The 21,878-nt window shown below is 45.1% G+C and overlaps 1 protein-coding gene across 2 annotated transcripts in view; it reads right to left on the bottom strand.

Moving 5' to 3' along the window:
- CSF3R (colony stimulating factor 3 receptor) overlaps positions 1 to 20,568 on the bottom strand; it is a 39,347-nt gene extending 18,779 nt beyond the window's left edge. The window contains exons 1-10 of one of the 2 annotated variants that reach the window (XM_061597533.1): positions 20,224 to 20,568; positions 16,617 to 16,862; positions 14,726 to 14,816; positions 14,019 to 14,318; positions 12,567 to 12,690; positions 11,592 to 11,782; positions 9,380 to 9,534; positions 8,281 to 8,452; positions 6,710 to 6,792; positions 4,684 to 4,897 (exon numbers count right to left, since the gene is read on the bottom strand). In XM_061597533.1, coding sequence (XP_061453517.1) covers positions 4,684 to 4,897; positions 6,710 to 6,792; positions 8,281 to 8,452; positions 9,380 to 9,534; positions 11,592 to 11,782; positions 12,567 to 12,690; positions 14,019 to 14,318; positions 14,726 to 14,795 — 1,309 coding nt within the window. In that variant the 5' untranslated portion in view covers positions 14,796 to 14,816; positions 16,617 to 16,862; positions 20,224 to 20,568. The remainder of the gene's footprint in view (positions 1 to 4,683; positions 4,898 to 6,709; positions 6,793 to 8,280; positions 8,453 to 9,379; positions 9,535 to 11,591; positions 11,783 to 12,566; positions 12,691 to 14,018; positions 14,319 to 14,725; positions 14,817 to 16,616; positions 16,863 to 20,223) is intronic. The other variant, XM_061597532.1, reaches the window with a different exon arrangement.
- Between the last annotated feature and the right edge of the window lie 1,310 nt (positions 20,569 to 21,878).

Here is a 21,878-nt window from a genome sequence, read left to right as displayed (position 1 = left end):
GTTGACTCCAACCACCATGTTCCTTTTATTCCTTGCCCCTTAGTTTTAATCCAGATACTCTCGGTGGAGCTACCAAAGGTCATCCTCCTGTATTTCTGTGCAGGGATATATATTTTTAACATAGAGCATGACTCCAACTCCCTCTCTATTTCTTCTGTTCTTTTTGAACAAGTTATTTCCTTCAATTGCTGTATTCACTGGCCCGCGGTAATGAGTTTGCGAGGCATTTCCAAGACAAGATCATAAACATCCGTCGGGACCTTGACTCCAATATTGTAACAGTTGAATCTAATGAGGTGTCCAGAACACAGTCTTGTCCTGTTTTATTGGATGAGTTTCAGTTGGTACAGCTCGAGGATGTGGACAAGGTTCTTGGACAGATACGGGCGACCACTTCCGCTCTGGACCCTTGCCCCTCGTGGCTAATAAAAGCTAGCAGAAATGGAACGGCCGGCTGGGCCAAGGAGGTGATTAATGCCTCGTTACGAGAGGGAGTGGTCCCACCTTGCCTGAAACAGGCGGTAGTGAGACCGCTCCTAAAAAAGCCCTCCTTGGACCCTGATAATTTTAACAACTATAGGCCGGTAGCAAATGTTCCATTTCTGGGCAAGGTTCTAGAGCGCGTGGTCGCTCGCCAACTCCAGGCCCTCTTGGATGAAACTGATTATCTGGATCCATTTCAATCCGGCTTTCGGCCGGGGTTTGGTACAGAAACAGCCTTGGTCACCCTGTATGATGACTTCTGTCGGGAGAAAGACAGAGGGAGTGTAACTCTGTTGGTTCTCCTTGATCTCTCGGCGGCTTTTGATACCATTGACCATGGTATCCTTCTGGGGCGACTCGCGGATTTAGGAGTTGGAGGCACTGCTTGGCGGTGGCTGTGCTCCTATCTTGGGAATCGTCTCCAGAAGGTGATGCTTGGGGAACACTACTCGAGTCCCTGGGTGCTCCAGTATGGGGTCCCGCAGGGCTCAGTTCTGTCCCCCATGCTTTTTAATATCTATATGAAGCCGCTGGGTGAGGTCATCAGGAGTTATGGAGTGCGCTTCCAGCAATATGCTGATGATACGCAGCTCTATTTCTCCTTCTCATCTTCTTCAGGTGAGGCTGTTGCTGTACTGAACCGCTGCCTGGCCGCGATAATGGACTGGATGAGAGCGAACAAACTAAAACTCAATCCTGACAAGACTGAGATGCTGTTAGTTGGGGGGCCCTCTGCTCAGATGGTTGATGTCAGACCTGCCCTAGATGGGGTTACACTCCCCCTAAAGGAACAGATCCGTAGTTTGGGGATCTTATTAGATCCGCTTCTGTCACTTGAGGCCCAGGTAGCCTCGGTGGCACGAAATGCGTTCTACCAGCTTCAGCTGGTAGCCCAACTACGACCCTATCTGGACAGGGAGAACCTAGCCTCAGTTATTCACGCTCTGGTAACCTCTAGATTGGATTACTGTAATGCTCTCTACGTAGGGTTACCTTTGAAAACGATTCGGAAACTTCAGCTAGTGCAGAATGCTGCGGCCAGAGTTCTTACTGGGACGAAGAAATTCGACCACATAACACCTATTCTGGCCCAACTGCACTGGCTTCCAATATGTTTCTGGGCCAGATTCAAAGTGTTGGTCCTTACCTATAAAGCCCTTAACGGCACTGGACCGCAATATCTGATGGAACGCCTCTCTCGCTATGTTCCTACCCGTTCACTCCGCTCGACGTCTAAGGCCCTTCTCCGGGTCCCAACCCATACAGAGGCCTGGAGAACAGTGGCCCCTGAATTATGGAATGCCCTCCCAGATGAGATACGCCTGGCGCCTTCCCTGTCATCTTTCCGGCACCAGGTAAAAACCCACCTCTTCACCCAGGCATTTTAATGTATTTTAAGCTTTTTAATCTTATTTATTTTATTTTTTATTTTTCTTTTACTTTGTTTATATATGTTTTATATTGTTTGCGCAATACACACTTGTTGTATTTTAAATATTGTGGTTTTATCATGTTGTACACCGCCCTGGGAGCTGCCAGCTATAGGGCAGTTTAGAAATGCAACTAAATAATAAATAATAATAATATTCTAATCATGGGAGTCATCCCACCAAGTTCCAGTTATATCTGTCAAATTCTATTTACCCTCCTTTATTAAGAATTCAAGTTCGTCCTGTTTGTTTCCCATATTCTGGGCATTAGTATACAGACATCAAAGACCATGTGGTTTATGGCCTGGTTTTCTTCCTACATTTTTATGAAGATTATTAATGGCTCCCATTAGAGCCATTCCCTCAGTTCCTCTTGGTATGCACAAGCCTTTGTTAGTCGTTACCGCCAAGTGTACGTCTCCCTCCCCCTTAGGATTCAGTTTAAAGCTCTCCTGATGAAGTTCTCCATGCTGTGGCCAAGCACATTCTTCCCAGTCCTTGTGAGGTACAACCCATGACTTGCCAGCAGTTCATCTTCCAGGAAGCGTAGCCCATGGTCCCAGAATCCAAATCTCTTGTGTTGGCACCACTTTTGTAGCCAGTCTTTCACTTGGAGTATTTTTCTTCCCATTTCCACTCCTAAGTACCAGAAGGGTGGACGAGAAAACTATTTGGGCCCCAAAGTCCTTGAGTTTCCTTCCCAGAGCTTCAAAGTCTGACATGTTTTCTTCATAGCTCTACTTGGCAGTGTCATTTGTTCCCACATGGATGAGGAGAAAGGGATACCTGTCAGTGGGCTTGATGAGCGATGGCAGCCCTTCCATCACATCTCTAATCCGTCCTCCAGGGAGGCAGCATACCTGGCGAGTCCACGGATCTTCTTGGCATGGAGTCTGCCACCACCACTACTCTTCTTTTTGTTGTGGGGCCTGGTTCCACTGCGTCTGCTTGACTGAGCTTCAGCCTCTCGCTTGCTGTCCCCTGGGGTCTCCTGTCATTCTTCCTCTGCAGGCTGTCCTCCAGTCTCATCCTCCGCAGTTCCACTGGTGAAGGGTGTCTTCTAGCTCTTCTGTCACCCTTTTCCATGGAGTTTCCTCCACTTCGTTGTTGCTCTCCACAGCAGGCTCTTCCGCTTCAACATCCTGTTGGTCTTCCACCTCCCGTACTTCTCTTGTTGTTCTTCCAGTGGTCTGCCTAAGAACTCCTTGTCTTGTGGCCACCCACCGTTCCAGGCCTCTCACTTTTTCTTCCAACAACACCACCAGCTTGCACTTGTTGCACAAGGACACCATGTTGTTCTCAGGCAAGAAACAAACATTGCACACACCTTGCAGGTCGTCACCACTGGAGCATCCTTTCCATCCATAGTCTCTACTGCCTTTTGTTTATTTCTTCCTACTTGTTTTGGAATCGCCTGTGCTTTGTCCTGTCCTCCTTCAGGGTAAATACGAGAGTCCCACTGGTATGCGGTGCGCCATACAAGGGGAAAAAAATTTTTAGGGACCTCCCTGCCAAACTCCTGTTAGCTCTCCCTGTTCACTCGCTCTCTGAGATCTGGCTTGCTTGTATCTCCTCTGGACCAGCTGACACAGCTTCCTCTGCTCTGCTCAGTGAGGAGTCAGGAAACAGAATAAAAACTCCCAGTACACACAGCTGCTCCTAGTTGCACTCAGCAGCTACCAGGCTACGCTCCTTCCTATCAAGCTGCTATGGAGCCCGTCAGAGCACACGGTCAGAGCACATGGCCTCAGAGCCCTCTTTGGCTTTGTCTCTTCCTCCCTGCACCTCCTTTGCAAAATGCCTATTTTCGCTCTCCCTGTTTGCCTGCCCTCCAAGAGCTGGCTGGCTTGTATATCCTCTGGATCCACTGACACAAAAAAATGAAAATAAAAATGACACTTTAAAAATGAAAAGAAAACCAAAATGTTTTCATGTACGGTAGGGCCCCGCTTATACGGCGGGTTCCGTTCCGGCCCCCACCATAAAGCGGAAATCGCCGTAAAGCGGAACTCATAGACTATAATGGGGCCGTCGCGCAAAAATGACGCAAAAACGTCACAAAACATCACAAAAGAGCAAAAATTGGCTTTAAAATAGAGAACGAAAGCCGCCGCATTAGCGGAACGCGGGAAGCAAAGCGCTGGTGAGCGGGGCTCTACTGTATGTATCAGTATAACAAGATGCAAGCAAATGTAAATTCATACACGCTTTTAGGAGTACTGTGAAACATTTGCTGAAGTAATTTATATTTTATCTGGTGGCATATATTTTATTCATTCATTCACTTAATGAGCTCTTATTTTTTCTGATATTTATTATGCTGCTTATATTTGTGCTATGTATATTTATCTTCAAATAAAAATAAACAAAAATAAACAATTATTGTCCTCAAAAAGATATTTCTCTGTGTTTCTTTGATAGAAAGACATTGATTCCTTTGAATGATTACGAATATAGGTTTAACATGATTATATTCAGATATAAATTAAAAAGCCGAATTAATGTTTTTTGAACAAAGAAACAAACATTTTATTCACCCTGTCTGCAAGCTGTGTGCTCCAGCGTGATTTCAGCTTCTACCCCTGTGGCCTTTGGAATGTATCCAGTTTTCCCCTTGGACCATGGATCCCACCTGGCCCCAGATCCTTGGAGAAGGAAACAGTTAACTCAGGAACCTTGCTGGTAGCGAATACGCTGTTATTCTTGAGACAGCGAACATACTGCATCAGATGTGTAAACATTTCAGAGGGACTGTTGAGGAGGCTCTTACCTTTCTTCTCAAGTAAGAAGACTTCAGTGGGCTGAGACAAGCCTTTTGTGTTGTAAGCCATGAGAGAAATCCTCTGGGTTCCAAATGGCAATGAGAAAGCGCAATGCAGCTCTGTGGTGTTGCAGAGGGTTGATGGTTCCCCATTGTGCCACCTGGTGCTGAGGGTGGCCCAGTAACCCAAGATTTTACCATGGGCCTCATCTGGTTTCATGGGCTGTACGATAAGGAGATAACTCACATTTATTTATTTATTTATTTATTTATTTGATTTATATCCCACCCTTCCTCCCAGTAGGCAATAATGGAGAGGTTGGTTGGTTTCCGATGAAAGTTGGCACCCAAAATCTCCTATGATTGATGTTCGCAGACACGTCAAACAGACACACACACACACAACCTGTTTTATACTAGGTTTAACTTTCATGGCTTTCCCCAAAGAATCAAAGCTGCCTACTAAAAGGGTTGAGAATTTTCAATTAGTGAACCTTATTATCATCATCATCATCACTACTGCGACTGCTACTACTATTAATAATAATACATTGACTACCTGCCCCTTCACCAGAAGGTCCCAGGACAAGCCACAATAAGAGACGTTAAAAACAATTTAAAACAAATTACAATCACAACTGTAATTTGGGCTCCTACTGGGAGGAGGGTGGGATATAAACCTGATCAATTAATAATAAATAACTAGAACATATATCGCCAGTGTCAAAGGCCAGGCGCAGGGGTGAAGAGGTGGATCTTCAGCATGCGACCAAAGCGGTACAGTGAAGATGCCACATGCTTCTGTGTGGGCAGGAAACGCCACACCTTAGGGGCTGCCACAGAGAATGCTCTCTCCCAGGGAACTTCTGAGGGCGATGGACGTGCCAAGAGGGGTCCTGGTGCTGCCCCCCCAGCCCATCACAGAACTACAACTTCAAACGTTCCCTGGGGAGGGAGGGAGAGACTGACTGAACAGGTTTAAGTCTGCAGTGCAGATGTAGGGTGGACATCCATGTCAATTTCTCTCTGTTTCTTATGTTTCCAATACATTTCTGCATGAACTTTGCACCTTTTTTTAAAAAAAAAAAGTCCTCATGAAAATTTGCCAGTTCAATGTATATTTCTCCTAATAAACATATTGTTGTATGCAATTTTCCCTAATACAATGGAATTTTGTTGCTATTCTCATTGATATATTTCCCTCTTTATTTATTTAAAATGTTTAATTTCATGAATATAAACATTACACATAATATATGCATTTCTGTGTATACATACACATGTTTGGGTTGGAGAACTGCTTAAAATATCATCCAGATCTTACACCAAGGAAATCCAAATGGTGTTCTCAGACAAAACAGACTCTACAACCCAAATAAATGATGCATCTTTGGACACATCTGTTTATTTTGCTGATTATGCGGTGCAGTCCAAAGCATCTTTAATCAAAAGTGAAATCCAGTGAGCTCTGGAGAGCTCATTCTGTCATTAGTGTGTTTAGGATTGCAGCCTTACAGTGCAATCCTATGCATATGTACTCAGAACTCCTGTAAGTCCTTGGTAATCAAAGGGGCTTACTCCTAAGGAGGTGTGCAGAGGATTGCAGCTTTAAGCTGCTGGTAGTAGCTGAGGGGCAAACAAGGAGCTCCACATTGCAGACCCCCACTGGAGCCCCACTGGAAGAAAGTCTCACTCAGCTGCTTTCAGGCATCTATACATTTTCAAACCTTCCTGCAAGGGGGTGCTTGCTTAATGACTTAATGAAATTTGCACATGTCCAACATAGGTAGGACCAGAAGACCCTGGATCAACCCCCTGCACTTTACAGTGATGTGCCCTAAGACTGCAATACACAGATCCAGGGAAGGGTTCTTCTGAGCAGCCTTCTGCAACTTTGTGCCCTCCAGACATGTTGAACAACAACTTGCATCAGCCCCAGCCAGGTAGGGCCAATCTGAGTTGCAGTCCAAAACATTTGGACGGCACAAGGTTGGGGAAGGTTGGCCTTGAGTTTTGCAAGGTGGTATCCCCTCACCTTCCACAACAGCTGCACTTCAGTCCTCTTGTCTGCCTCTCTGGGCTTCACCTTCCACCAGGCATCAAGCTCTCCTGAAGGCTCTGGAAGAGAAAAGGAGGAGTTTGATGTGGATTTGAAGCAGCTTGAGTTTTTTAAAATTTGTATGGTGACATTGCACTGGGTGCTGCCTATCGCCACACCCCCAGTTCCATTTTGTTTCCATCAGCCCAAAGGAAAGTATGCAGCTTGCTGGTTTCCACTGGTTGTTGCTGAAGTTCAAAGTATTTCTGTATTTATTTTTAAAACTGTTTTTACCCAAATAAAAACAAATTTTGCCCTTGCATGTACAGGAGACAGGAAAGGAAAAGAGGAGGAAAGGAATCCTTGCCTGGCCAGGAGCAACACACAAATTAAATTTATTTGTATTTTGAAAATAAATAAATAAAAAAGGTTTGCATGCACTGGTAAACAAGTACCTCCTGTGTGAAGACCGACCGTGGACCCCAAGTTTCCTGGTTTGGAGTGACACACACACTTTTTTTTACTGCTGTTTGGTGCAAATCTGGTAGACTGAGAAACTTGTGGGTGTTTTTTTTTAAAGATCTGTGCACAAGTAAACAAATACCTGTGCGCAGGCCCACCATGGACCTCAGGTTTCTGGAACTTAGGGTGGGCGGGGAAGTACTTATTGAGGGGAAGGGACAACAGCACACAGTGTGAATTCATCCCCTCAAGCACCCCCACCAGTGTGGACAGGGAACATAGATGCGGAGGCATAAAACAGAAAGCGCTCATGTGTGGATGAAGGTGCACAAATGTGTGCATGGAAACAGCAACCCACATATGCCTTCACATCCTAGTGTAGCACACACAGCCTTTGAGGACACAAGTGATGGGGTCCCTTCAGCCTCAGGGACTGTAGGGGCCAGTTTTCCCAGTTTCTTTGAAGGAACACAACAAACAAGTTGTGTGCAACCTCAGAAGTCCCTAAGAAGAGAGGTTCTGGGGCTCAGTCTTGCCTAACAGCTATGCCCCTCTACCCCAAAAGCCTGCTCCTCGTTCCAGGAGTCAAGGCTGGAGCCACAGGGAGGGGGGCTTTTTGAGGCCTCCCCCCTAATATTCCAGGTTTCTTCTCTGAATGTTTATTTTAAAAAAGAGTTGCACCCTTTCTCTTGTGCTTGTGGAGATGGAAAGTGTGGAGGCAGGGGGCTCATGCCTATGAACTCATAATAAATCATACAGTTAAATAACTCTCAACATATAAGGCTCCCTGTTTTTATATTCTGGCTGCTTCGGACAGATTTCATGCTCCCTGAATGCCTCATAAGCCTGCCAGGTACATGAGATGGTTTTACATGTTAGTGAGGTCAACGCATTCTGATCACGGCCAGAGAAATCCCCCCCCCCGCCATTATTCTGCAGTTAGGGGTTAGGCAGGTTCTGAGGCTGAGTCCCAAGTCCCTTCAAAGGGGCAGGGAACGAAATCCTGATAAGGTGGGGGAGCTTAGGAGGGGCTCTGAGCAGGCCCCCCTGCCCTGCCTCCCCCTTGGCAGTGCCACAGCACCACTGTTGAAGCTGCCCCCTCCCACCTTTCTCATGGGTGCTGAAGTTCATTGTAGGGCTCCAGTTGCTCCAGTAACCAACACCGGTGACTCTCTGGCAGCGCATCTGGAACTGGTAGAGGGTTCCAAAGAGGAAGCCGCAGGACTGCATTTGTTGTGTTTGCTGCCTTTCCCGGGCGGGGTTGGTGATATTGTGGACCTGGGGGCGAAAAGAGACAACGAGATGATCCCGTAAACAAAAGAGCCCATCTTACAAGACTCATAAAACAGTAGAGTGGGAAGGGGCCTACAACGCCACCAAGTCAAGGCCATGTTCTTCTTGTCATCGCTCCCTCCCTCTGCTAATGCGTCATTGGCCCCTTGGGCATGGCCTCCTGGGTTTAGAGACCAGCCAGTGCCAAACTGGTACTCTCCAGGTTTTCTGGACTGCAACTACCTGGCCAGCACAGCCACGGGAGTTGGAGTGTGGAACATCTGGAGAGCATCACATTGGTGATGGATATCTCAGACATTGTTGGAATGGTTTGGGAAGAAAGAGCAGCAGGGATTGACACACTCGTTGCTCTAGTCTAGGACAAGGAGGAGAACTGGCCCATTGCAAGCACCAGACCAGGGTGTGTGGAAGGGTGACAGACAGGTAATTTTGGGTGGGCTGAGTAAATTACTTGATTGTACTCCAGTGATTTGCTTTGTTTATTTTAACAGTAGGGCCACTGGGAAAAACAAACAAACAGTAATATAAGTTGGCAACACAACATTAAGCTGATGAGACACTGACTTGCAGGTTGCCAGGGAACAGCTTGGGAAAGAGGTGTGAAAATGAGGTACCAGCAGGTGGTGATGGTGGCAACAGCAGTAGTGCTACGTGTGTGTGTGTGTGTGTGTGTGTGTGTGTGTGTGTGTGTGTGTATGTTGGAGATTACGGATGTGACAGGACAGGAGAGCAAAGAATAGTCATAAAGGGGTCAACAGCAAAGCACCTCCTGGATGGTGAGTTTTTCTTTCCTCACATCAAAAAGCAGCATTTAACCGAGAACTAGGAACCACCTTCAGCTGCGAACACTGGAGGGGGGCCGGGGAGCACCCACTTGGATTTCCAAGTTCTCTGTCCAGAAGAGGTACTTACAACCGTCCACTGCCAGTCTCTTTCCTTCCGGTAGCGCAAGTCACACGACATATGCATGTGTTCGCTGTCTTTGGGAGCTTCCCATGCCACAGAGACACAGTCAGTCTCCTCGGGTATGGCCTGAATGGTCTGGAGGGCTGGGGGATCCAGCCTGACTGAAATGAACAAGGACACTGTGAGTCAGCCCAGCTCAGACCTCTGTTGCTGCCCTGGGGTTTTTTCTTCTTCTTCCTTATTTGCGTTGCATCAGCTGCTCACAGGGACTACATGCACATTTAAAGCACATTTCCCCCTAAAAGAATTCTGGGTAGTTTACCCCTCACAGACCTATAGTTCCCAGAACCCTTAACAAACTACAGTTCCCAGGATTCTTTGGGGGAGGGATAGTGTGCTGGGAATGTGCTTTAAAGGCATGGTGTGTACGCAGCCAGGGAGTGTTGGGGTCTTCCTAATCCAAGAAGTGTGGGGAGGCCAGCTGCTGCCCCCAGGCATTCCCAGCAGCATTAGCTGGCTTTGGCCTGAACATGATGCTCACCCATGCCATAATACCATTTGCACATGCTTTGAGCTGCAGCTGATCTGTGCCAACTGGTCACAAGGGTCACTGGTATCCATGTTCCACATATATAAAGAATATCTGCATACAAGTGGGACTTGCAACAAAATGTGGCAATGTGGAGTGCTCCTGTCCAGTGTTTCCATCAGTTGGCCAGCCATGCCCTACTCCAGGATACTCCATTTCATTCCCCCTTCCCCCCAGCTTTCCTTTCCTAAGCACTTTCAGTCCCCATTGGGCTGTTTCCCCCCTCCCCAAGGTTTCCCCCCTAAAGTTTGGTTCTACTTTTGCAGAATTCAGCATTTCTCCAAGTCTGCTGGAGACTTGTCTGAGAAAGTCTGAGAAAGCCTGAAGTCTGCATCCTCTTCAGTGCAGGTGGCTAAGGAAGCATCGGCACTCATGCCTGGGCTGTGCCCTGGTGCACGGATTTGAAGTATATACCCAAGTATACCCAGGGTGGAATACAAAAAGAATACAGCAATTCAAATGTAAATGCAAAACCCACAATAAACTAAATGCCAAAAGACTATAAAAGCAGCAAGAGAGCAGTTAGTAGGACTGAAATAGCATCTAAGAGGTGCAGGAAAACCAAGGCAGCTGTCCTCCAGTGCTGAATGGACAGTAAGGGAGGTGCCCAGCAACCCTGTTCAGGTTTCCCCAAATGTTCCCCATTTGGTTTGCCACCACTGAGAAGGTCCTCTTCCTGGAAGCCATCTCCCTCACAGATCCAGCAGCAGAGGCACTCTGCTCAAGAACACGGTGTATGAAGAATAAGGGTTTTCTAAAAACCAGGGATTTTACTTTCATTATGCATAAGAAGTTTTTTAAAGTCTGCTGCCTGATTTTTGATTTAAAAAACAAAAACAATCCCCCCTGTATTTAGAGGCAATGATGTCAAACGACTTTGGTGTGATCCAGCAAGGCTTTTCTTACAGTCAGCATGAGCCAGCACTTTGCAACTTTTATTTCTAAACTCCCCACATCAGTCATGTTGAGTAGTGTAAAAAGAGGCAGAATAATTGCTCCCCCAGCCCAGAAAATTAACCCTTAGGAAAAATTTGCTTGGCATTTGTTGGAATATGTGGTTCAACTCCAACTTGTGGGTTGAGGGTGCATGGGGTTAAAAAGGGTAACTAGAGAGGAGACCTCTTGGTTGCTAAGCTATACCTGTCCTTTGATCTCCTGCTGTCTCTTCCTTCCTGCTAGACTGATATGCAAAGGATGTTGATCACAGTTCCTTCCCTCCTTCTTACTTCTTCTTCCTCTTGAGAGGGGAGCAGACATATTCCTTTGTCTCTCCCTCTCCTCCAAGCATGAGGGCAAGCACCGGGCTCAGTGTTTGCAGCTCCAACTTAGCTAGTCAGCTAGATATAGAACTCTTTCCTATCAAGTATGTACTTCCAGAATAAAGTAGTTATTTCTTATTTTAAAGCTTAAAGTCTCTGTCTGACTAATTTGCAGGGAAGGTATAATCTTTAGCAAAGATTCAAACACACACATAAGCTCGCTCAGAGCTCTCTGTTCCCAGCATTGCGACTCTCCGAAAGCATTTTCCCTCCCAATTCCACTTTTCACCCAGATCTAGTGGAAAGTTCACGGTTAGCCCTAATATGCAGGGAAAGGGCCCTCAGACTGGCCTCAGCTGCTGCCACATACCTAAGTCAATTGGGTCTGCACACAGGGGCTCCGATTCCACAACGCCCAGGGGGTTCTTCGCCGACACCCAGAAAATCATATTGTGATAAAGCAGGAGGTTCTCGCGGCCAATGGTGCAGGAGTTCTGGCCAGCCAATGGAATGCAGACTGGGGGGATGTGCTCTGGGGGGACTTCACACCCCCTCTGATTCCTGAAACACCAAAAAATCTGTCTGTTAGTGAGCACTGGAGGAGGAGCTGCATGTGTTCTCTGTGATCCCACATGCAGGGATGTGCGGAATGGTGCACTATGGTTGGGCTCAACAAACTGGTGCATTAACAGACATGTTGGATTACTCAGTTCACTAGGGATGGAGCAGAATATCCGCTAAATGGGACTTAGTACCAGATTCCGACAGAATTCGACAGTCTGCTGTCTTTTCAGACCGGCACGGACTTTTTGCGGCGGGCTGCAGCTGTAATTGGCACAGCTTTTTTTAAAAAAAGAATTCCCCTTATTTTATGTAATTTATTTGTAATTTCCTCTCAGCTGATGCATTCGTAACAGTGTGTAGGTGTGATAAATAGGGGGGGGGAAAAGCATGTGGAACACTGATTATTTATGGTGATCATTTACATAGGCATTTATATTAAAAATTACACAATTTGTTTTCCACAACAAAACCCAGCAGTTCAAATGGGCAAGTGCCAAAGCAAGCAGGAACAAAAAAAGGACAGATTGGGATCGAACAACGGACTATTGGAATACAAGCAGATTGGAACTAGGCAGCATCCCCATCCCTACAGTTCACTGAGCAAAACTGCCACTGCCAAATTTTACAATCATCCGGCCCCCACCCTAGACTTTTAGTCTTTTACATGAGTTGTTCTTCCAGCTGCCCTAGAGATCAGAAGCCAGTGTCAGGGTGTGGGGAACACAGTTTTCCCCTGCTTCCCCTCCCCGCTGCACTCCTACTAGCAATTCCATTTCCTTACCAGAAGCACTTCAGGGCAATGCTGACCGGGAGGAGGCTGTCCCGTCCAGGATCCCAATGGCATGTGAGGCTCTTAGTGGTGACATTCATAACACAGGTGAGGTTTTGGGGCTGCATTGGAGGATCTGAATGAAGATCATATGGCAGGAAAGAGTGAGGAAATGAGACAGAGAGGAGTGACCCTACTCTTCTTAAGCCGAAGGCATCCCACTCAGCGGGAGGCCAACTGCTTTGCTTCATTAGAGCAGGGGTGAACTGAGATCTATATTTGCCATTCAAATGACATTTGATATTTGCCTGATATTTGATTTGTTTGGTATTTGATATCAGATATTTGATAGCATTTTATAGATGATGTGGGATGTTATTTAGTAGTATTTGAAATGAGGCAGTTTATAAAATTACATATTTGATACCAACCAAAACCATAGCAATCAATAGATGCCAATAAGTCTAAAGCACTAGAATGTAGATGGGGGAAATGCAAAATTTCATTTTCAAAATTTGGCTTGTAAAATTGGAAATGTTGTTAACTTTTGAATATTCATATCAGTTCTATCAGGGAGAACAAATCAGTGAGTGACCCTGGTGATTTCTTCCCTCCGCTGAATAATACAGCTTGGCTCATTTGCTAAAACCACCTGGAGCTGCCTGCTTGAGATATACTGCAATTTCATTTGCAAGAGATTCTGCAAATATAATGAGAATGTGGTTGCTTGCCAGGGTTTTCACAAACTGGTAGAAAGCTGGTAGACTGAATCACATCATAACAATCCTTTACCAACTTCACCGGCTACCAATCAGGGACAGCCCAAGACATTTTGCTGCCTGAGGCAAAGGTCAACATGGCACCTCTCCCTGTTCTAAAGCTGGCCTGACTGGCAGTCAAATCTTACTTCAACCCTGGAAGGGAACAGTTTCCGCCCCCACCCCTGTGGACAGCAGACAGTGTAGAATATGTAGCTCTGATCTCCAGCAGCTTACCAGTGCCTGCCACCGCCTCACTCTGCCTAATGGTAGGGCCAGGCTTGCTACCAATTTGTTTCTGGGTTCAATTAAAGGTGCTGGTTTTGACCTTTAGATTTTAAATATCCTGGGACCAGAACATCTCAAGAAATGCCTCCCTGGCCTAGCACTTAGGTCTGCTTCAAAAGTCCTTCTCTGTGTACCCCCACCTGTGGACTGGAGACAGAGCATTTTTTGGTTTGGTGCCCCAAATCTAGAACGTCCTCTTAAGAGAGAGAATCTGGTGCCATCACTGCTCCCTTGATGGCTTTTCTGGGATTCTCCTATTAAAGAGGATTTGGTTGCTGCTGCTTTTTAAACTTTGCTGGTGTGTTTTTTAGAATCACTGATCACGATTTTACTGGGTTTTTTAATTGATTATTTTTTATCAATAGAAAGTATCTCAAAGTTGTCCCAAGTCTCAGGTTCAGGCATAGAGCAGACTTACATCCCGCATGGATCTGGATCACATTCATCATCTGCAGCTTCCCTTTCCTCTGCACATAGCAGCTCAGACTGGTCACAGTCTCATTGAGAGGGCCAACGGTGATATTGGAAACTTCCACCCCATTGCTTAAACTGTACTGGGTACCCTTGAGGAACTCCTCATCCAGTTTCCACATTATCAGGAGTTCTTCATTCTGCTGAATGCGGCATGAGCTTCTCCAGATGGTGCAAGAAGCTGTGGCTGTGGCTCCCAAGAGAATGACCGGGGAGTCCATGTTGAGGTTGCTACAGTGCAGGGATCCTGCCAGGGAAGGAGAAAAATCTTCACATTAGGAGGCCTAGGAAAGCAACCCTCCAGTTAAAGGTCAAGGCTTTGGGTGCCTGGACATCGCTTGAAAGCCTCCATTCTGATCCTCCCTCAAACAAATCCACACTTTGCTGCAGCTGTGCCTGCAGTGATGAAATGCACTGGTAAAGTCATTTGTGGTTTATGACTTGTCACAGAGTGACACTGCAAATAATTTGACATTGTTGTTTATCATGTATTTTGTACCATTAAGTATTATTCTATATTGCTTATTCTGAATTATTATGAAGTAACCACCTGATCCTTGCCTGTCCTTGGATGATGCCCCAAACTGCTGACCTTCCCCTGCCTCACTCGTGGTAGGGCTGACCTTGGCTACGCAGCAGGACGGGGCAACCTACCTCCTGGGATCAGGAAGAAGAAGAAGGAGCACCCTAGCACCCACTGCCAGGGCTTCTTTGTGCTTGCCATGGCTCAGGCTGTACTCATTACCTGGAATTTACAGAGACACATATTTAGGCACTTCATATTGCTCAGCCCCTTGTGGCAGCCCCATCCCATGCAGTTAAATTGGCAATGAAGACAGATGGCCCTAAACACGGGTGGGGTTGACTGGGGAGCATCTGGGGATGGTGTGCGGTTACCATCCTTTCATCATCTTTTGTATCACACAGAGGATTAGCACAGACTAGGCAATGTTCTAGGCTGCTCTGTACCCTTCTGCATTTGGTTTCAGGCATGCCAAAAATATCAGTGACTTGGTGGAATATTCTGATTTCAGAAGTTCTACATCTTTGCAATGTCTTCTCTTCCTGTGCCCCAAATGTTGTGATGATGCAAAGTTTTATCCTTGGGATCACACTACAAGCTATGACATTTTGCTGATTAGAAAAAGTGCAATTTATGTGCAATAGGAAGTCTTATTAGCAATAGTTTACAAATACAGAGACCCAAATATATTTAATTAGTATCTATGGATGCTTCTAAACAGTCACTACTTTGCAGGAGAGAGTCAAGCGCATGCTGGAAATGTAGGTGTGACAGTGAAATGCATTGAAAAGTGTGGGACTAATGGGAAGACAAGACATATAAACACCCTGCAAGAAAATCAGGATAAATTCAGTTCTCTAACCAATACATGTAAAAATACATACTGTATATTGGGGGGAAATGTGCATTAAAATGCATACATTAGGGAAAATAACATAGACCGGTATTATCTTAAGGAAATTGCTTGCAAAAATGTGCATATTAGTGAAAACCACATAAAATGTGCATATGAGGAGAATGCTGCACAAATGCTGATATATTTTTGTTACGATTTTGAAAAAATAATCATAAAATTGCTGTGGAATGTGGAGAAAAATTGAAAATTTTTAATTATGTTTTATTGTGTATCTACATCCACTTGTATTTTAACCTGTTTTATTATGCTGTACACCGCCCTGGGAGCTTATTGCTATAGGGCGGTCTAAAAATGTAATAAAATAAATAAATAAATAAATAAATAAACAACCATTTCAGCTTGGAAAAATCCCTCTCTGTATTGGATTTGAAATTGTTTTTATATATGGAATTGTTTTTTATTGTTTGTATATGTAGAATTATTGTTACATATAGAATTGTTTTTACATGTGGAATTGTTTTAATTGTTTATGTTTCTACTGTGAAATTGCTTCGAGCTATTTTATGGGAAGTTATTCATAAACCAAATCAAACAAATACATGAGAAACTGAGAGAAAGCGAAATCGAGAGATTTGTCCATCCCATTCTGCCGGAACAGCAGAGTTTTCACCAATTGTCAGACAGTAAGGCAGGGGCCAAGGGAAAGTGATGGAGCAAGCTATTCCATAATGTGGGTGCAGCCAGCAAGAAGACCCTTTCTCTTGTCTAATTATGTAATGTACCCTCTCAGCTATTACAGCATGAGACTTTCTAGATACACAGCTCATTACAATAGCCAATTTACCTGCTCCTTCCTGTGACTGGGATTTTTAAGCAGCTGCAGGACTGTTACCATTCCATGGCTGAAATATATCTATATCTAGAGGGTTCCTCCAACCCCCAAACTGAATGCACCTTTCAGAGCTCACTTCTCATCTTCCTTCCCCGTTGAAGCTGCACAACATGTATATAAGGTACCATTTTGTATCTGAAATGCTACATCCTTACTTGGACATCCTGGGGAGCCAACCTTTGGTTCAGTATTTCTAGAAGTTTGAGATTTGTGGATGCCTTCAAAGAAGGACCTTTGTCTGGACGTGCACACAAAAAACTCAGTAGATACTCACTGCCTTATTATTTGGAGTAATCACTGCTTTTTCAAACTCCAGCTGAATTCTGCTCATGACTAGGGCTGCAATATTATGTATGCTTTCCTGTGAGCAGTGGTGAAGTAGAGCAGGGATGCGCAGGGAGGACGCACCACCATTTATGTCACAGCAAGGATGATGATGATGTCATCTTCTGGGGTGCTATTTCCCAATCCTCTGCATGCCAAATAAATTGGGTTTTTTCAGGGAAACCCACCTAATAAGCTTAGCAGAGGAAGAGGTATTAGCATACATGGATGAGGGTTAAACTGCTGCTTTTATTTTGACCCCCCCATATCCTTATTATGACCAATTAAAGGTCACAAAATAGTGAACAACTTCATCAGGCTAGATGTTAAGCAAAGGGGGAGGGGGGGAAGAAAAAACCTGGCTCAGTATGGTCAAAAGTCCATTTTTGACAGATGGTCTAAAAGAGATGTGGCTTTGTCAGGAAGGCTCCCGCACTTCAGAATTTACCACAGCGCTACTGCCTAAGTAAGCCCTATTGAACATGGTAGGACTATACCTATAAAAATCAGCCAGATTTTTATTGTTTGTAGCCAATGACCATTACAATATAACTCACAAAATAAACAAGACAATTTATCTAGAGGGAAGTTGCTACACATATTTTCAGAAATGCAAATTGTGAACTTAAAATGGCAAAGGTCCACATATAACTGAAATGAAAAACCCCATTTGCAATTAACTCACTATTTTTGGTTAAATAAGTACCCACACACACACGCTTCCTCACTGCTGGTGCATGCAGTGCTATCAAGGTCATGGCAGGGATGCCAACCAGATTTTCTGGGCTTGGTACATAGTATGTAGATGGGGCTCCCTGCATCCCCTCTCCCCGGCAATCTGTTGACAAGAGCTGCTGCTTATGTGCCCATGTTAACTCAGCCTAGCCTACCTCACAGGACTGCTGCAAAGATAAAAGAGAGAGTTGTAAGGAGACCCTTTACAGAGCTGCAGTTCTCAGCAGCCTTAACAAACTACAGTTCCCAAATTCTTTGGGGGAAGCCTGCCTGGTATAAGAGTGCTTTAAATGTATGTAGCCTTTAGTAGCTGGAGAGCCTGGCTGGGAGTCCAGAGTCTGTGAGTTCAAATCCCCGCTCATGTCTCCTGGGTGTCAAGAGCCGGCTAAAGATCACCCCCACAGTGAGTGGCTCAGGGGTTACGTGTCCTGCCACCTGTGCAGCTGTGGGCAAGCTGCAGAGTCCCAAGGAGCCCAGTTGCCCCCCAGCTGGCAGTTGTGGACAAGGAAGGGGCTGGCTTGTGCAGCTGTGGCAAGCTGAGCAGGCCCTTGCCAGCTGGGGAGGACTAGCCACAGAGGGAGGCAATGGTAAACCCCCTCTGAATACCGCTTACCATGAAAATCTTATTCATAGGGTAGCCATAAGTAGGGATCAGCTTGAAGGCAGTCCATGTAGCTTTTGTTTACAACCCACCCATTAGCCAAATTGGCCCACTCACAGCAAACATTGTGGTATAGGACAGACACACTCACCACCTCAGTGAGAACAAAGCCATAAGTGACATGATGAAAATAATTAATTGAATCACTGATATCAGGGCAGTGCTCAAGGCCACCCAGTGGACAGCTCCACATGCGAAATGTCTGCTCCATTTGTCTCTTCTACATCAGGTAGAGCCAAAAAACCCAAAAAGCTACCACCCTGGTGAAATGTTCCAGGTGATGTGCTACTGGATTTAGTTCCCTCTACGTGAGAGAGCAAGCAGTAGGGTCTTTGTACTAGTTAGTTTATTTGCAAATATGCAATTAGAGCATTTTGGAAGCAACTCCATCTGCCTTGCATCAGATTCTTTCTGAGAGCACCACTGTTTCAGCTCCCCTCAAGGCTCCAAGGGTGGCTAACACAAGTGAAAACTCCTTGTCTCTAATCGCTCTAGCTGAGGAGGTCATTTTCCAATGGCTGGCAAGAGATTAGGTAATCAGGGGTGTCTCCTTGTCATTGTCAGATCCCTGACAAAGCAGTATTGAGTTGACAGATCCGAAAACCAAAACTCAAAGTTATACAGAAGAAGAAATTAAAGTATCCCTCGCCTCTAATCCCAAGCTCAGCTGCTGTGATGAGTTCATCAGAATGATTTGCTAGTTCTGCCAGTAACAGGTGTAAGTCTGAATGCAAAGAACAGGGCACAGGGTTAGGGCAACTTGGCAGGCATAAGGCTAGTTTCTGGCTAGGGTGGGGGGAGGCTGATGGAAACATGAGCCATATATTGGTGTGTGGGTTAGGGGCCTGTGGGCCGGAGGTCCCCCACTGCTGGGTTAGGATCACCACTCTCAAACAACAATTCTTGCACACTTCAAGGCTGCATACACATCATACACATTAGTTCCTCCAAGGAATCCTGGGAACTGTGTTAAAGGTGCTGGGAATTATAGCTCTGTGAAGGGGTAAACTACAATTCCCAGGATTCTTGGGGAGGATATGCCTTAAATATATGGTGTGTACACAGCCCCAAAACAGCAAAACCCACACCTTACCACCTGATTTCTGGAATGGTGGCTGATGCTGTGAACATTCATTCATCTAGGGATGGACAATTCTGACTTTTTTGATGTCTCTATGTTTCTAATTTTTCCCATCTTCAGTTCTCCATATTCCACATCAGTTTATGATGTTGGTTTTTAAAAAAAGTGCTCATGAAAATTCATCAGCATTTTAGTATGAATTTCTCTTAATATGCACATTTTTGTATGCAATTTTGCCTAATCTATACATTTTGACAAAGCAATTTCCTCTAATATTTTGTATGTTATTTTCATTAAAATTTGCATTTCTATGCATTTTATTCCACCATTCTCTCACTGGAGTATTCTGCACTGCAAAATTTGGAGAAATGCAAATTTTGAAGGATAGCTGTGATTTGGTTCATGTATTGATTCAGAATCTCTGATTCATAGGGTTGCCATAAGTCGTAATCGATTTGAAGGCACATAACAACATTGTTTCAGAAATAGCAAATGAAGTAGTCTCACCTTTAAATGTGAACTGAATCTAATTTCTCCCCCATCCCAGTGGTATGTGGTATTATCCCTGATTGGTGCGTCTGTGATTGGCAAAGTCTCTGATTGGTGGGTTCCAGGGATGGTGAGGGCATGTCTGCTGTTTTCCTGCCATTTATATGTTTACTAGTGTTTTTTTTTTTCTCTTCTGCTCCTGGGCTAAGAATGCACTAGATATTTCAGTGGCCTCTGTCTGATCCCAACATGTCATAATCAGAGCTTTCCTGTGCCTTCCCCCTATCCCTGCCTCCTCCAGGAGAAAATTTTCAACTGTCTCCTGGTATATGTGTCAGGGGCACCCAGCACATGCCAACAGGTAACTATGCTTTGGCTGGGCATTCCCACAACAGAGTGAGTGGGATCCTGTCTCTGTACCTCTCAGAGAGCCCCAGAACATATTTAGGACAACATTATATAACACTATAGGCCCTGGAGAAAGCAAAACACATATCTATTTTGGCAACATGACTGAACACATGGCCACATGTTCTAGCAAGCACATTCATAAAACTGCAAAAATAAAAATCTGGGATTTCCAGAACTTACCTCAGTTCATTTTCCACTGACTCGCTGCTCATTCTGGGAATTGACCACACTGGAGATCTGAGTGGAGTTACCTGCCAATGTGATGCCCTCTCCCTCCAATTCTTCACGCAAAAGGGGGGAAAAATTCACCCACCCAGCACAAGGACTGCCGTTACTCTGTTCTCTCTCCCTCAGCAAGGTAATTGCAAAACGCTTCTCCAAAAGCGTTATCTGTCAACATTATCTTGCAGGAAGGAAGGAACTCTGTGGCTGGCTCACTCACACACACCCCACACACACCATGCAGGATTGTGAGAGACAGCCACTCTATGCTTCAACTTCCTCACCCCTGACTGTTTATAGGGCCTTGGACAGCACCAGCGATGTGGCAATCTCCTTCACCTTTGCTTCTGAACAAGGACTGCTCAGAAATTGTAAAAGCAAACGTAGCCACGTGGGTGATCTTCAGGAGGTGGGAAAGCATGAGGGGCTGGGCCTAGTTCACTGTTCAGCCCAGTAATGCCTATCAAGTTTTAAAAACTGCTGTATTTACAGGGAGTTAGGACAGGAGCAGTTCAAATAAATCAAAGAGTGCGGATGATTGTGAAAAATTGTTAAGAGACTCACTTGATAAAATCAGTTCAGAACAGGTTGATGGCTCCCTGAAAGCTCTAGCCTCAGAGCTGCTGTTGTTATGCCCCAGAAACCTCACAAAATGCAAATTGCTCAGAGAAAAGGGTCAGCTACTGCTGCCAAGGGAAGTGGAACATTAGTTTGGCATGGGGGACTTCCTGAAGACCTATGCTCCCTACATTTAGCAAACTCAGATGTTTGCAACAATTGAACAATAATTATATATTGCTATTTGGAAAAAAATATCTTGGCTTCATTACTGAAAAGAACACAAACTTTCAGATGTTCCAGCTCTAATTGAAATTCAGGAATCATTTACTTCTTGGAGACCCTTTGCAGTAATACCATCCTCATTGTGAAACACGTACTCCTCTGGAAGTTAGGCTGGCAACACTATCGCTTCAGACACTAGCTGAAGATCTCCCTCTTTGTTCAGGATTTTAAAATTGTATAATGAGTGGGAAATGGACAGATTATTGACTGTGATATGGCATTTTAGTATTTTGTTTTATCTTTGCACTTGTAACCTGCCCTGGGGTTTCGCAACAAAAAATATTTGATGAGAAAATATATAGAAAATGTGGGATAACAACTGCTTGATGCAACATTGGGCTCATCCAGACAACTGCAAAATGTGTGACACGCCTGCTATGTGTGTTCATTATTTTTCGGTCGTCCAAATGACGTCTGGTGCTGTTACGCATTTTCGTGGGTTAAATCCGCTCCTTGCAATACCGGCAAAAATGCGATTTGCTGTTTAAAATCAGGAATCATCTGCTGTGCCTTCAGGAGGTAGGATGCAATACTGCGGACTTTACAGCTGATGGGCGGTTCTTGAGTGTTTCCCCTTGCCCCTTCTCCTCATTCCAGCCAATCACGTATCTGCACTTTTGCACATGTGCGAGAATAAGCCCAGGAAAATTGAACCAATCATTGCAATGGTGGGGTGTTGGGGGGGTGTCTGCAACTACTGCACAGAAGCATTTTATTTTTTGCCAGCCTGCAAACTGGGCTGCCGCTCTGGGTGAGATCTGCAATGCACA

Source organism: Rhineura floridana, chromosome 15 (genome assembly GCF_030035675.1).
Source record: "Rhineura floridana isolate rRhiFlo1 chromosome 15, rRhiFlo1.hap2, whole genome shotgun sequence".
NCBI classification, from domain to species: Eukaryota; Metazoa; Chordata; class Lepidosauria; order Squamata; family Rhineuridae; genus Rhineura; species Rhineura floridana.
Note: the sequence above shows the minus strand (reverse complement) of the source record. Positions and strands in the feature narration are given on the sequence as shown.